The sequence below is a fragment of the Oncorhynchus kisutch genome, linkage group LG18 (assembly GCF_002021735.2).
Source record: "Oncorhynchus kisutch isolate 150728-3 linkage group LG18, Okis_V2, whole genome shotgun sequence".
Lineage (NCBI taxonomy): Eukaryota > Metazoa > Chordata > Actinopteri > Salmoniformes > Salmonidae > Oncorhynchus > Oncorhynchus kisutch.
In genome coordinates, this window is record NC_034191.2 from 15047486 (window position 1) to 15063654 (window position 16169).

General features: G+C 48.8%; 1 protein-coding gene across 7 annotated transcripts in view; it reads left to right on the forward strand.

The window, feature by feature from the left end:
• Positions 1 to 16169, forward strand: part of LOC109904894 (roundabout homolog 2-like) — a 390578-nt gene that overhangs the window by 11639 nt on the left and 362770 nt on the right. For all 7 annotated transcript variants that reach the window (XM_031795440.1, XM_031795444.1, XM_031795443.1 and 4 more), the window contains exon 2: positions 11745 to 12071. In XM_031795440.1, coding sequence (XP_031651300.1) covers positions 11745 to 12071 — 327 coding nt within the window. The remainder of the gene's footprint in view (positions 1 to 11744; positions 12072 to 16169) is intronic.

The following is a 16169-nucleotide window of genomic DNA, read 5'->3' on the forward strand; positions in this document are numbered from 1 at the left end:
TTGCACTCTCCACCTTATACAGTAGTCTATCACGGAAGAGGCCTGTGGTCCATGGCTAAGGCAGGTTTCATTACCTGCGGCCTGACAGATTGCTGTGTTTGTTTAGTACAGGTCAGGTCCCCAGGCACACCTCCAATTATCAACTCATCTCTCAACACTGTGTATCACAGCCGCCTGGATGTGGCTGTGGCTGCTTCTCCCATCCTCCCTCCGCTCCTCCCCTCCTCCTCTCCTCCATCTCCTTCCCTCCTCCTTCACTCCCCTCCTCTTCTCCCCTCTGCTCAGCTCAGCTCATCATTGCTCTGCTCAGCTCTGCTCTGCTTTGCCCTGCTCTGCTCAGCCCTGTTCTGCTCTGCTCAGCTCTGCTCTGCTCAGCCCTGCTCAGTTCTGCTCTGCTCTGCTCAGCCCTGCTCTGCTCAGCCCTGTTCTGCTCAGCCCTGCTCTGCTCAGCCCTGTTCTGCTCAGCTCTGCTCTGCTCAGCCCTGCTCTGCTCAGCCCTGCTCTGCTCAGCCCTGTTCTGCTCAGCTCTGCTCAGCCCTGCTCTGCTCAGCCCTGCTCTGCTCAGCCCTGTTCTGCTCAGCTCTGCTCTGCTCAGCCCTGCTCTGCTCAGCCCTGCTCTGCTCAGCCCTGTTCTGCTCTGCTCTGCTCAGCCCTGTTCTGCTCTGCTCTGCTCTGCTCAGCCCTGCTCTGCTCAGCCCTGCTCTGCTCAGCTCTGCTCATCCCTGCTCTGCTCAGCTCTGCTCAGCCCTGCTCTGCTCAGCTCTGCACATCCCTGCTCTGCTCAGCCCTGCTCTGCTCAGCTCTGCTCTGCTCAGCCCTGCTCTGCTCAGCTCTGCTCTGCTCAGCTCTGCTTTGCTCTGCTCAGCCCTGCTCTGCTCAGCTCTGATCTGCTCAGCTCTGCTCTGCTCAGCCCTGTTCTGCTCAGCTCTGCCCTGCTCAGCTCTGCTCAGCTCTCCTCAGCCCTGCTCTGCTCAGCTCTGCTCTGCTCATCCCTGCTCTGCTCAGCTCTGCTCATCCCTGCTCTGCTCAGCTCTGCTCTGCTCAGCCCTGCTCTGCTCAGCCCTGCTCTGCTCAGCTCTGCTCAGCCCTGCTCTGCTCAGCTCTGCTCATCCCTGCTCTGCTCAGCCCTGTTCTGCTCAGCTCTGCCCTGCTCAGCTCTGCTCAGCCCTGCTCTGCTCATCCCTGCTCTGCTCAGCCCTGTTCTGCTCAGCTCTGCCCTGCTCAGCTCTGCTCAGCTCAGCTCTGCCCTGCTCTGCTCTGCTCATCCCTGCTCTGCTCAGCTCTGCTCAGCCCTGTTCTGCTCAGCTCTGCCCTGCTCAGCTCTGCTCAGCTCAGCTCTGCCCTGCTCTGCTCAGCCCTGCTCTGCTCATCCCTGCTCTGCTCAGCCCTGCTCTGCTCATCCCTGCTCTGCTCAGCCCTGCTCTGCTCATCCCTGCTCTGCTCATCCCTGCTCTGCTCAGCAATGCAATACAGGTGGAGAGAGTAAAGAGATTACAATGCTTGAGGGAGAATCAATTGGTGCTATTCATTTCATTGCTCTCCCCTCGGTAGGTAGGAGCTGTTTAGAAAAGCCCAGCACCTGAAAGTGAGGAATTGGCTAAACAATTGAGGCCACCTGCTCCTGCACACACACATGCACACACCATTAACACAGCAAAGTAAACATTACTCACACACACACACAAGCACACACACACACACACACACACACACACACACACACACACACACACACACACACACACACACACACACACACACACACACACACACACACACACACACACACACAGCAAAATCCCAGCCTATAGTCACCCATGCACATCTGCAGATGTATTTTCTGGTGCGATGCATGCAACACATTCATACAAAGTAAACCCAGATAGTATATGTTTTGAATATCCGTTTCAGAAGGGTGAGTACATGCGGTGCCTTCTGACAGTATTCACACCCCTTAACTTATCCCACATTTTGTTGTGTTACTGCCTCATTTTAACATGTATTATATATACAGTATATCTATATATATAGATATGTCTTTAAAAGAAAATAATCTCAGACACTTTCGCAAATTTCTTAAAAAGAATAATACAGAAATATCTCATTTATATAAGTATTCACATCCCTGAGTCAAAACTTTGTAGAAGCATCGGCGAATACAGCTGTGAGTTGTTCTGGGTACGTCTCTAACAGCTTTCCACACCTGGATTGTGCAACATTTGCCCATTATTCTTTTCAAAATTATTCAATCCCTGTCAAATTGGTTGTTGATCATTGCTAGACAACCATTTTCAGGTCTTGCCATAGATTTAAGTCAAAACTGTAACTCGTCCTCTCAGGGCCATTCACAGTCTTCTTGATAAGCATCTCCAGTGTAGATTTGCCCTTGTGTTTTAAAGTATTGTGCTGCTGAAAGGTGAATGAATATCCCATGTCTGGTGGAAAGCAGACTAAACCAGGTTTTCCTTGAGGATTCTGCCTTTACTTAGCTCCATTCCGTTTATTTTTATCCAGAAAAACTCACCAGTCCATAATGATTACAAGCATACCCATAACATGATGCAGCCACCACTATGCTTAAAAATATGGAAAGTGCTACTCAGTGATGTTTTGTATTGAAATTGTCACCAACATAACATTTTGTAATCAGGACATTTTTTTCAGTATTACTTTAGTGCCTCTTTGCAAGCAGGATGCATGTTTTGGAATATTTTTCTTCTTTCTTTTCACTCTGTCAATTAGGTTAGTATTGTGGAGTAACTACAATGTTCTTGATCCTCAGTTTTCTCCTATCACAGCCATGAAACTGTTTTAAAGACACCATAGGCCTCATGGTGAAATCCCTGAGCGGTTTCCTTCCTCCCCGGCAACTGAGATAGGAAGGACGCTTTTCTCCCATCAACCAATGGGTGCCCTTCTTTGCGAGGCATTGGAAAACCTCCCTGGTCTTTGGGCTTGAGTCTGTATTTGAAATGCACTGCTCGACTGAGGGACGTTACAGATCATTTGAATGTGTGGGGTATAGAGATGAGGTAGTCATTCTCATGTTAAACACTATTATTGCACACAGAGTGAGTCCATGTTATTATGTAACTTGTTAAGCACATTTTTACTCCTGAACTTATTCAGGCCATAACAAAGGGGGTTGAATACTTATTGACTCAAGACATTTTAGTTTTTCAGTTTTTATTACTTTGTATAAAAAAAATCCCAAACATAATTCCACATTGACAGTACGGGGTATCCCGTGTAGGCCAGTGACACAACATCTCAATCTAAGCCATTATAAATGTTGGCAATATCACAACAACATGTGGAAAAGGTCAAGGGGTGTGAATACTTCCTGACTGCACTGTAATGCAGCAGCACACGACACCATTGGAGAGTTTGAAGTGTGTACTGTACTGGTGAGTTTATGGCTGTGCAGCGCAGAGCCCGACAGACAAATGACCAGGCACAGGGCCACTCTGCAGGAGGGGAGGGAGGGACCAGCACTGGGAGGGGGTAGTAGTGGGCTGTATGCTTGACTGGGCCTCACATTGGAAATCATTTCATCTGCATCACACAGTTCAGTGTCCCTGCCAACGCCCTGACAGCCCCACAGAGAACAGGGCCAGATTCCTCACACTAATCAGCTACAACAGGGAGGGAGGAAGGGAGGGAGAGAGAGAGAGAGAGAGAGAGAGAGAGAGAGAGAGAGAGAGAGAGAGAGAGAGAGAGAGAGAGAGAGAGAGAGAGAACACCACCCCCATCGACACACTGCCAGACAACCACGCACAGCCCAAATGTTCCCCTCTTTTCTTCCTCTCCTCTTTATTCCCTCATTTCAAGTCAGCACTCTCAGCTCTGCTTTGACAGGCCGTCTCCTTGAGGAAGAGACAGCAACACACTGTTGATGGGAACTGAGGAAGAGATTGAGGAACAGGAAATAAGAGAACGAGAGAAAGAGAGATGGATGATTTTGGAGAGAGTGGCAGAGAGATGTATGATTTTGGAGAGAGTGGCAGAGAGATGGATGATTTTGGAGAGAGAGGCAGAGAGAGGCAGAGAGAGGCAGAGACAGATAGAGAGAGAATAGCAGCTACATGAAATGCAGGGTATGTGAATCAGCCTGAATCAGCCTGGCCCATTGCTGTAGAATCTGATATTCTCTTTCCCTCAAGTATCTATTTATATACTGTAACTGCAGGGGAGGAAAATGATAAATACACAGAACAGACACAAAGTCAATAAGACATGGCTGCCCAATGCAGTCTGATCATTGTTACAGTCAGAGAGAGCATGTGCAGTGGAAGGTTTGGGTTTGGGGCAGCTCCTGGAATTACCCTGACAGTCAAGTGTGTGCTTTCAGTGTATAGCACCTAACAGTGATGGGCTCAGGCAGAGTGCAGAGTCTCTGCCTGCCTGCCTCTCTTCCTGCCTGCCTGCCTGCCTCTCTTCCTGCCTGCCTGCCTGCCTCTCTTCCTGCCTGCCTGCCTCTCTTCCTGCCTGCCTGCCTCTCTTCCTGCCTGCCTCTCTTCCTACCTGCCTCTCTTCCTGCCTGCCTGCCTCTCTTCCTGCCTACCTGCCTCTCTTCCTGCCTGCCTCTATTCATGCCTGCCTCTCTTCCTGCCTCTCTTCCTGCCTGCCTCTCTTCCTGCCTGCCTCTCTTCCTACCTGCCTCTTTTCCTGCCTGCCTGCCTCTCTTCCTGCCTACCTGCCTCTCTTCCTACCTGCCTCTCTTCCTGCCTGCCTCTCTTCCTGCCTCTCTTCCTGCCTGCCTCTCTTCCTGCCTGCCTCTCTTCCTGCCTACCTGCCTCTCTTCCTGCCTGCCTCTCTTCCTGCCTACCTGCCTCTCTTCCTGCCTGCCTCTCTTCCTGCCTGCCTCTCTTCCTGCCTACCTGCCTCTCTTCCTGCCTGCCTCTCTTCCTGCCTACCTGCCTCTCTTCCTGCCTGCCTCTCTTCCTGCCTGTCTTCCTGCCTCTCTTCCTGCCTTCACTGCAGTTGATGGAACTGGAATCTGCTTTGCACCTGTGAGCTCACTGGCAGCCAGCCAGCTATCTCTCTCTCTGGAGAGGATGTGGTTGTATTCCAGTCTTCAGGGGTTGGTTAGTTAGAACCTGTAGGATAGGTCAGATTCCAGTCTTCAGGGGTTGGTTAGTTAGAACCTGTAGCATAGGTCAGATTCCAGAGGAGATAACAGGTTGATGTGTTAGAACCTATAGGATAGGTCCGATTCCAGTCTTCAGGGGTTGGTTAGTTAGAACCTGTAGGATAGGGCAGATTCCAGAGGAGATAACAGGTTGATGTGTTAGAACCTGTAGGATAGGTCAGATTCCAGAGGAGATAACAGATTGATGTGTTAGAACCTGTAGGATAGGTCAGATTCCAGAGGGGATAACAGGTTGATGTGTTAGAACCTGTAGGATAGGTCAGATTCCAGAGGAGATAACAGGTTGATGTGTTAGAACCTGTAGGATAGGTCAGATTCCAGAGGGGATAACAGGTTGATGTGTTAGAACCTGTAGGATAGGGCAGATTCCAGAGGGGATAACAGGTTGATGTGTTAGAACCTGTAGGATAGGTCAGATTCCAGAGGAGATAACAGGTTGATGTGTTAGAACCTGTAGGATAGGTCAGATTCCAGAGGGGATAACAGGTTGATGTGTTAGAACCTGTAGGATAGGGCAGATTCCAGAGGGGATAACAGGTTGATGTGTTAGAACCTGTAGGATAGGTCAGATTCCAGAGGAGATAACAGGTTGATGTGTTAGAACCTGTAGGATAGGTCAGATTCCAGAGGAGATAACAGGTTGATGTGTTAGAACCTATAGGATAGGTCAGATTCCAGAGGAGATAACAGGTTGATGTGTTAGAACCTGTAGGATAGGTCAGATTCCAGAGGAGATAACAGGTTGATGTGTTAGAACCTGTAGGATAGGTCAGATTCCAGAGGAGATAACAGGTTGATGTGTTAGAACCTGTAGGATAGGTCAGATTCCAGAGGAGATAACATGTTGATGTGTTAGAACCTGTAGGATAGGTCAGATTCCAGAGGAGATAACAGGTTGATGTGTTAGAACCTGTAGGATAGGTCAGATTCCAGAGGAGATAACAGGTTAATGTGTTCTCTGAGATAAGTTGCTGTGTTATGTATGGGTGTCTCCTAGAGATGAGCTGTGTCTGGTAGGGCCAGAAAGGAAACAAAACAAGAATCAGATCGAACTTCTTTAGGAAACAGCCCTGTTTTCCATGCTATAGCTCATATCATTTTACATACAGCAGGTTTTTAAAGGACCAAGGAGATTGTTGGTCTGCTTCGTGTTTTCATTTTTGCCATGGAGAAACTTGGGAAGGTAACTCTGGTTAAACTACTGGTATCGTCACAGCCCTGGTGTCTGGGTGACTGTGTTAGGGCCAGTGTGGTGTGACGCCACTGACAGCGCCCCTAAAGAAGATGAATCTGGGTAGCAGAGGGGGCTGAGAGGGCCATGTGCGGGGTGACACGGCAGGCCAGCACGGAGGCGTGAGGCGACCAGTAACATCATCCTATCGCCACCCCCAGTTTCCCCCGACTACCTGCTCACATCCCCCTCTGATGACATGACAGATATGGCCCTGTCACCCTACACACCAGGGACAGGACACAGGCGGGACAGAGAGGGAGAAGGAGAGAGAATGAAGGTACAGGGAGAGGAGGGAGAGATATACAGAGTAGACAACCAAGATTAGACAATACATATTTAATAAATATATGTATGTACGTATGTATGTATGTACGTATGTATGTATCTATGTGTATATATATATGTATGTATGTATGTATGTATGTATGTATGTATGTATGTATGTATGTATGTATGTATGTATGTATGTATCTATGTGTATATATATATGTATGTATGTATGTATCTATGTGTATATATATATGTATGTATGTATGTATGTATGTATGTATGTATGTATGTATGTATGTATGTATGTATGTATGTATGTATGTATGTATGTATGTATGTATCTATGTGTATATATATATGTATGTATCTATGTGTATATATATATGTATGTATATTTGTTTAATGTATACATTTTGCATTCGTTCACATTCAGCTAACATCTCATGCAGAATGGATGCCTCATTCTAAATGTGTGCACATCTTCAGTCCTAACCCCATAGCTGATGGAGTCTCTGCCAGGGTTTCTATCTGGTGGTTTATGGGGCTTCAGTGACTGGAACACCGCAACGCTTGGGTCTGAGGTTGCCCTTGGATACCTGTGATCTGCACACTCTCCTGACTGTTGGCAGAATAACTGATGTCTCTTTGGGGAGCCCTTCTTTCCTGCCCTGGAGGAGACAGTTGCGGGTATTGATTTGGTCGGTGAGCTGTGAATTCTCCTGGGAGCTAATAAAAATTATGACAACAAGATGATCAAAGGCCCAACCTTCTGGTCTACATATGAATACATGTGTGCTAAAGATAATAGATAGAGAGCTGCTTCTTGTGTGGTCACTGTGTGGGGAGATATGATGCTACTATTATAGCCTCCTCTATCCATGGCAGTGAGAGAGGAGAAGGAGTTCAAACACACATGCAGTTAAACAGGTGTTTATAGTCAGGCTTTGGCCAAACAGCGATAACATTCTGGCTCCAAAATGAGAATGTCAAAACTTCTCATAACAAATGTCAGTGTGTTGGAGGTTTTTATGTGTCAATGTGTTTTCTGGGATTTGTTTTAATGATTCGGTTTATGACTTCTTGGCAGTCAATAGATGTTTTGCTAACACATCTATGTTGAAGAAAGGCCCTGCTAGATCTGAGCCACAAGAAAAAGACACAGAGGTATTCAGACCACTACAACAGCATCTAAGGACTGTTCCCAATCTTGGTCAAGCCCCTTGAGTAAAAACACAAAAGATAAGGCAGTGGGTGCAGTCATCCCTCATATCATCCCTCATATCATCCCTCATATCATCCCCTCCCTCTCCTCTGTGCTTCTTTGTTTGCCCCCTGGTCTTTAGTTGAGGATTGGATGCCTGGCTGCTCGGCCCAGCGCGCCACGGTGGTGGTGTTATTGCCTAGCAGGGAAAAGACAGCCGTTTGATTGGAACGTGTGCCCTGAGACTCTGTGAAGTGCACTCACCTCAGCTCAGAGAGCACTTCATTGCACAGCACCAATGATCACATTAAGAGGGCAACAGAAAGCATATTTACCATAAAGGTTGTGAGAAAGGAGAACCAATAGGAGGCGCAAATTGACTCGCTCTCCTGTGAGTCAGGAGGCTGGTGAGCTGTATGGCCTAGTGGCTGATGGGAAGATGCATTAGCCTTTCACTTCCTCTCTGTCTCTGGGTCCAGCTGTGGCTGGGGTATCACATAGGGAGGAAGGGAGCCAGGGGACAGTGATGCTAGGGGACATCACTGTGTGTGTGTGTGTGTGTGTGTGTGTGTGTGTGTGTGTGTGTGTGTGTGTGTGTGTGTGTGTGTGTGTGTGTGTGTGTGTGTGTGTGTGTGTGTGTGTGTGTGTGTGTTCACTGGGGTTACTCAGCTGTGTCAGATGGCATCATTTCACAGGTGTTAAATGTTTAGCAATTTTCCTATCAACTGTTTCATTTACATGTAGATGGACAGATTCATTGCGGTAGCATCAGTTTTACTGCTGTATGAATATATAGTAGCCTAACCAACCTCCTCTAGACAGGAAGGTCAGTCTGACAAGTCACGTTTGCCCCTCTCCCCTTCCATCTACACAGCTCTGGTTTGCCTGGCAGGAAAAGGACAATTGTGGATGCATCTGCTGTGTAAATTTCCACAGGAAACAGGAGAGCAGATGGAGACTGAAGGTTTAAGTAATTAGAAGGCAGTAGATTGGAAAACAAATTGGATTAAAATAAATTAGACTGAATCGAGTCATGGCAGATTCGATGTGGAGCCTGGGCGTTGGTTTGGGCGTAGAGCTACTGTGGACCCAGTGGATTGTGGGGGAAGCAGATGCTCCAATGAGATCGGAATGAATGTGTTGTTGACACTCCATCTGGGGGAGAGGGTCCCCAAGTCCTTATCTCAACCCTCCATTTATCTATGTCATCATGTTAATTAGTACTGCATTCGTTAACTCACTTAGCACCACAATACTAACCTGAACCCGTACCCACCAACACTGTCAGAGACACTGGCTGCAAGGCTCGTCTGAATTTGTGCTTACCTTCCCGAATACTGCCAATGGAGGAATAGGTGGGAAAAGCAAGCGAACGAGAGCCAGGGGAGAGTAGTTCCGTTATTGAATAGAAAAAGCAAATGGCTGGCATGGATTTTCTCCTTTCAGAACCAATAGCAGATGTATAGTGAAGCAGCTACACAAATCCATGGAGATTAGATCAATGGAAGATGGACACCAGGAGCTGATTGTGCCTCCCTACCCCCTCCCCTACAAGCCCCTGTCTGTGGCCCCACTTAGGCCCTGGCCACCAGGCCTGATCGCTAATCAATGTCAGGGAAATGGAGGGAATTAGCCCAAATTAGGTGGAGAGAGGAACAGACAACGGCCCTGTTCTGGGGTCAATACACCACTGTCTGATCTGCCTGACCCCTGCTAAGACGAACACACACAGGTGTTTGAAGTGTTTTATCGCTGAATGGCAGGTTTCTCTCTCAGTGTGTCTTTGTTAAAGTGGACCAGACAGGGCTAAAAGTGTGTCCTTGTAGGTCACAGTGAACCAGGCTGGGGTAAAGTGTGTCCCTGTAGCAGAGGACAGGGCTGGGGTAAAGTGTGTCCCTGTAGCAGAGGACAGGGCTGGGGTATAGTGAGTCCTTGTAGCAGAGGACAGGGCTGGGGTACAGTGTGTCCCTGTAGCAGAGGACAGGGCTGGGGTATAGTGAGTCCTTGTAGCAGAGGACAGGGCTGGGGTACAGTGTGTCCCTGTAGCAGAGGACAGGGCTGGGGTACAGTATGTCCCTGTAGCAGAGGACAGGGCTGGGGTACAGTATGTCCCTGTAGCAGAGGACAGGGCTGGGGTACAGTGTGTCCCTGTAGCAGAGGACAGGGCTGGGGTACAGTGTGTTCCCCTACCCCCAGGGAACGAGGTGGGACAGGGAGTGGAACATGTGCCCATCCAGCTTAATAAAGAGCAAAAAATCGACTGATGTGCTGTGACTAATGTATGTCTAACTGCAGTTAGCCCTGACACAGGTAGGCAGGCAGGCAGGCAGGCAGGAAGGAAGGAAGGAAGGAAGGAAAGCACAATGGGCTGTGTGGACAGTACACTGCTCCTCTCTACAGTACCTCACCGACTCACACCTACACCACTGCCCCCAGGGAAGGGCATAGCCTTGTACCCTCACACACCTGACACTGCAGTCTTACACTGCACACTGCCAAACACCATCCTTTCTGCTCCGTCAAGACTATTAACTGCAGTGTATTGCGTTATATTTTTCATTGACTGGGAGGTGGCTCGTAACAATACATCCTGCATTTATTGATCAACATTTTGCTGCCAGCAAGAATAGAGTTTTAGATGGGGGTGTTGGATAGGATTCGGAAGGCAGAGGACAATACAAAGTAAATATTTGGCAGAGTAAAGCCCTGTTCGTTGTGCTCCAGGACTGCATGTGTGACGGTTTGGTGGTTTGGTGGTGGATCAAACTCTTTTGTCTGGAGCTTTTGCAGGGCCTCAGTGATGCAAATATCTGCAGGGTTTAGACTTGGTCACAGAGAGACACACATGGCACTGAGACTGGGCTGGGGCAGCATTATCATAGTGGCCAGACTCACAGCCCTGGCCCAGTGTTAGACTCACAATAAAGGAAGAGGCCATGTTCTGAACCTCAGGGGAATCGCATTTTAACAGACCCAGCCCTGGCCCCCCAGACCCAGCCCTGGCCCCAGACCCAACCCTAGCCCCCCAGACCCAGACCCAGCCCTGGCCCCCCAGACCCAGTCCTGGCCCCATACCCAGCCCTGGCCCCAGACCCAGCCCTGGCCCCAGACCCAGCCCTGGCCCCCCAGACCCAGTCCTGGCCCCATACCCAGCCCTGGCCCCAGACCCAGCCCTGGCCCTGGCCCTGGCCCCAGACCCAGACCCAGCCCTGGCCCCCCAGACCCAGACCCAGCCCTGGCCCCAGACCCAGACCCAGCCCTGGCCCCCCAGACCCAGCCCTGGCCCACCAGACCCAGACCCAGCCTACGGAACAGTCACATTACACAAAGACAGACCTCTGACAGTGGGGGGACAGATATACTTTTGTTTGTGGCTGTGTCCACAATGCCCCCCCTTCTCTCCCCTTTGTGAATGTGTGTTTTTATGTGTGTGTGTGTGTGTGTGTGTGTGTGTGTGTGTGTGTGTGTGTAGCTGGGGTTCAGATGTATGCTGTCTCCGCCATACTCTGTTCACTCTTGGGTCCAATTACCCAATAGGCCTTAAATGTATGGTTGAGAGGAGCAGATGGCTGGTGTTGGACTGGTGGTTAGACTGGTGGTTAGACTGGTGGTTGGACTGGTGGTCCTCCTATCACCTGATGAGGTGGAAAGACAGAACAAACAAGCAGAAGAACCTATAGCTATGGTAGTTGAATGGATGCTAATAGGATCATCTTCAATAGTCTCTTCCTGCCTCTAAGTGATGTTTATACTGTATGAGAGAGTTGAGAATGCTAGAATGAAGAAATCTAGTTTCAGGAAAACAGTGAGCTGTTAAAAGCATATTATGTCTACTGTTCATGTTGTGGTGTTCTTCACCTCCTTTCTTTCTTCTGTTCTCTTCCCAGGATCCCGTCTGCGTCAGGAGGACTCCCAACCCCGGATCGCGGAGCACCCCTCTGACTTGATCGTGTCCAAAGGGGAGCCGGCCACCCTCAACTGCAAGGCAGAGGGGCGGCCCAGCCCCACGGTGGAGTGGTACAAGGACGGGGAGCGGGTGGAAACGGACAAAGATGACCCGCGGTCTCACCGCATGCTGCTGCCCAGCGGCTCCCTCTTCTTTCTACGGATCGTCCACGGACGACGCTCCAAACCGGATGAGGGCTCCTACGTCTGCGTCGCCCGCAACTACCTGGGAGAAGCCGTCAGTCGCAATGCGTCCTTGGAAGTAGCATGTGAGTCAACAATTAACTACATAACATTTAGTTATTTTTCTCATTTGTCCTCTTAGGTTGTTTATGTTGCTCTCCATGTTTTTATGGGTAGAATGATTTCCCTTACCAACCTTACTGATGGAAAAAGCAGACAGAGGTTGTTTGTCCCTTGCCCTCCAGAAGGAATGACAGGGTTTACATTTAAAGCCTCAAGACAGACTGAGACATAAAACATTGTCTTGTTGTTGGGCATCGTGGTTTTCTGCCAACATTTAATAATGCTATTATTTCAGAAGAATACAATTTGTCTTTGTGAACTACAGGAAATTGCACTGTGTTTGTTCTGAAAATAATTTCAAGCCGAGGGGGGGGGGGGATCAGAGTACCTTTAATAGAACGAATAGACTCTGTAATTACATGACATGCTAGTGTTTTTTTCATCTTCTTGTTTCTGAGTGTCTGAAAGAGCTGGAGAAATCCTCTATGCATTAAACCCAAGCTAAGAGTGGGTGAGGTCTACTTTTAAGAGAATGTTTGATCTGTGTCTTCATTGTTTTTGGCATATATTTTGAAGAGATGATTACACAGAATTGTGTTGTATTTTGAGTAGACATAATTGTGGGGATGTGATAGACGTTCTATCCCAGGGGAGGGATCATGGTGTTTGAGGTCTATGAGGTTAGTGAGGGATCTGGCAGCCATTTGAGTTGGACTTGTCCAACTGCCAGACTACAGGGAGCTGGATGATGCCAGGGCAGAGCTACCTCAGAGGGATAGTGGGTGGGAGGGTGGAGCAACAACCACAGATTAAATCTCCCGATGGACATTTGATATGGGCTGCCGGTGCTGTGCTGGAGGACACTGACTGGCAGGCTGCTGCTGACCCAAAGATCAGCTTACCTTTGAAGATGAGCACCCAACTGGATCTAAGTAAGGTTCTCATGGAGGGGCTCCTGTCTCACAGAGACTCTCAGGGTCCACACACCCTCTGGGCTCTGTGGAAGGTTCCAGGGCCCACGGTTCCTTAAGTTAACTCTCTGGAATATTAATGTTTGTTGTGCACCATGCCTTTAGACACACAGAGACCTAAACTGTGTATTAGGTATTCATTTTATGATTTTAATTTGAACCCTTCTTCCACTTGCTGTGCATAGGGCAGGAAAGAATGAGTTGGGCTGCCAGGTTTCAGGTCATTAGTAGTGAAACAGTATTGGACTGGGGCCGTAGGGGAATTGGCTGGACTGGCAGCTTAAGTGAGAGGAGGCTTTCATGAAGTCTGCTCCCCCAGTTGATCAATGCACAACGCTTTTTATGAAAATAATGGCCATCCATCTTGGAACTGGGGAATGATGATACATAAAGGAAATGAATATTTAAATCAGCTTATGTTGATGACAATTGTGTATGGATTCCTTGGATGTAAGGAATCATGGGATTTTGTGTGTGTGTCTGTGAGGAATATGGACTATGGGAGCTGGTGGTTGCAACATGCCTTTTCTGGGGTGGTTGACCAGTTTTAATTTATTTTATTTAACCTTTATTTAACTAGGCAAGTCAGTTAAGAACACATTCTTATTTACAATGACAGTCTAGGAACAGTGGGTTAACTGCCTGTTCAGGGGCAGAACGACAGATTTGTACCTTGTCAGCTCGGGGATTTAAACTTGCAACTTTTTGGTTACTAGTCCAACGCTCTAACCACTAGGCTACCCTGCCACCCCAGTTGTGGTAGCTGTGGGGATGGGGAGTGAGGGTTAGCAAAATGTCCTATGTGAATTGCAGGGTCATTATTGTGGTCGCCTCTGATCCTGTCCCCGCCCCTCCCATTGGCCCCTCCCCCTGGCCCCTCCCCTGGGCTTCCCAGAAGCCCCCAGGTGCTAACAGTGTGACAGCAGCTTGATCTATGGATCGATGTAAGATGAAAAATGACAATGATGGAGTCCAGGCCTTCTCCATTCTCTGGATGGTAACTAGAGCCAGGTCTTATAGGAGGAGGAGGGGGCTGAGAGGTGATTTGGGGGTCTACTAAATCCAATTGCAGGGGCTTACAGTAGTGATTAGGGTTATCATCACCTTACATCCCTACTATGCTTCTAACCTTGCTGCCAATCGCATTAGCACACATTTAATCCATGTCAAATCAGATGTGTTTTATATGTGATGCCCCCCCCTCCCCCTTAGACCCACCTCTTCCCCCCTCTTCCCCTGTATTGAACCTACCTCTGCCCCCCTCCCCCCTCTCTCTCGCACCTCTACCCACCTCTCTCACGAGTGGTTGAGCAGGACCCCGGTGAGATAATTGAATTGCAGCTCTGAAACAGATTGAAGACCGTGTCTGCTGGGTCGAGGAGCATGGCTGAGCTCTGGACACCACACTGGGCTCCGTTCACTCAACACCACCAACGGCTGCATTAGAGGGAAGAGAGGGAAGAGGGGAGGAGAGGAAGAAAGGAAGAGAGGAAGAGGGGAGTAGAGGAAGAAAGGGAAGAGGGGGAAGAGGGGAGGAGAGGAAGAAAGGAAGAGAGGAAGAGGGGAGTAGAGGAAGAAAGGGAAGAGGGGGAAGAGAGGGAAGAGGGGAGGAGAAGAAGAAAGGGAATAGGGGAGGAGAGGAAGAAAGGAAGAGAGGAAGAGGGGAGTAGAGGAAGAAAGGGAAGAGGGGGAAGAGAGGGAAGAGGGGAGGAGAGGAAGAAAGGAAGAGAGGAAGAGGGGAGTAGAGGAAGAAAGGGAAGAGGGGGAAGAGAGGGAAGAGGGGAGGAGAGGAAGAAAGGGAATAGGGGAGGAGAGGAAGAAAGGAAGAGAGGAAGAGGGGAGTAGAGGAAGAAAGGGAAGAGGGGAGGAGAGGAAGAAAGGAAGAGAGGAAGAGGGGAGTAGAGGAAGAAAGGGAAGAGGGGGAAGAGAGGGACTAGCGGAGGAGAGGAAGAAAGGGAAGAGGGGGAAGAGAGGGAAGAGGGGGGGAGAGGAAGAAAGGGAAGAGGGGGAAGAGAGGGAGGGAGAGGGGGAGGAGAGGAAGGGAGAGGAAGGGGGAGGAGAGGAAGGGAGAGGGAGAGGAAGGGGAAGAAGAGGAAGGGAGAGGGAGAGGAAGGGGGGAGGAGAGGAAGGGGGAGGAGAGGAAGGGAGAGGGAGAGGAAGGGGGAGGAGAGGAAGGGGGGGGAGAGGAAGGGGGGAGGAGAGGAAGGGAGAGGGGGAGGAGAGGAAGGGAGAGGGGGAGGAGAGGAAGAGGGGGAGGAGAGGAAGAGGGGGAGGAGAGGAAGAGGCTTCTAAAAAAGGAGTCCCTGCATTATTAATATGGGCCAGATTGGCCAGACCAGTCCAGTACATGGACTGAGTTTAGCTCTCCAAACATCCTGTCACAGGGCTAAACCGTGCCCTATAGGGTCAGAGTATTGAAGCACCTATACACACACCTGAGTCATTTCATTCATGTATATCTCTGTGACATCATGCCTGCACACATCAGAGGACATGTTTGTTCTACTTGCCCGTGTGGTATACAGGTGCTCATATACCCAAGAGCTCACCTACTTTACTCCATGGTCATTTGGAACTGGTGTTTGCAGTCGGGAAAGGCCTAGCGTTGTGCATTCATTTGGTCATCGCTTCCTGGTGCATATCATTGATAATGTTATCGTTGCATATTTATTGTTACATCTGTTTATAGCAACTATTCATGAGAACACATTTTATACGTGCAAATCATGATGTATTTATTGGAAAACATTGAAAGTCACCATAGAAAACTCACTTGTCTGTAGTGTCCGTCTGCCCTCTGGGAATGACCAACCTGTTTTAGGAGAGGGAGGGATTCCCTGGATCAAAAAACAAATGTGGTAAAGTAGAAGGGAGGGGAATATATATACATTGATCATGTCACTGTTGAAGGACCCTGATGATCTCTTTCAATTATCATACTTTCATGATTTAAGCTACTTTATGTTATGGAGAATATTAAGTGTCATTTAGATTGTGGTGATTTTTGATTGGTTAACTAGTTTTGGCAAGTCTAGCCTCATGACTCTGCCGTTTGTCATTTAGAGATGTTGTCCTAGCTGGATTGTTGAACTCCACAAAGTGTAAATGATGCAGTGGTGACTCCATACCGATGCCCTTTAGGCCTCCAAC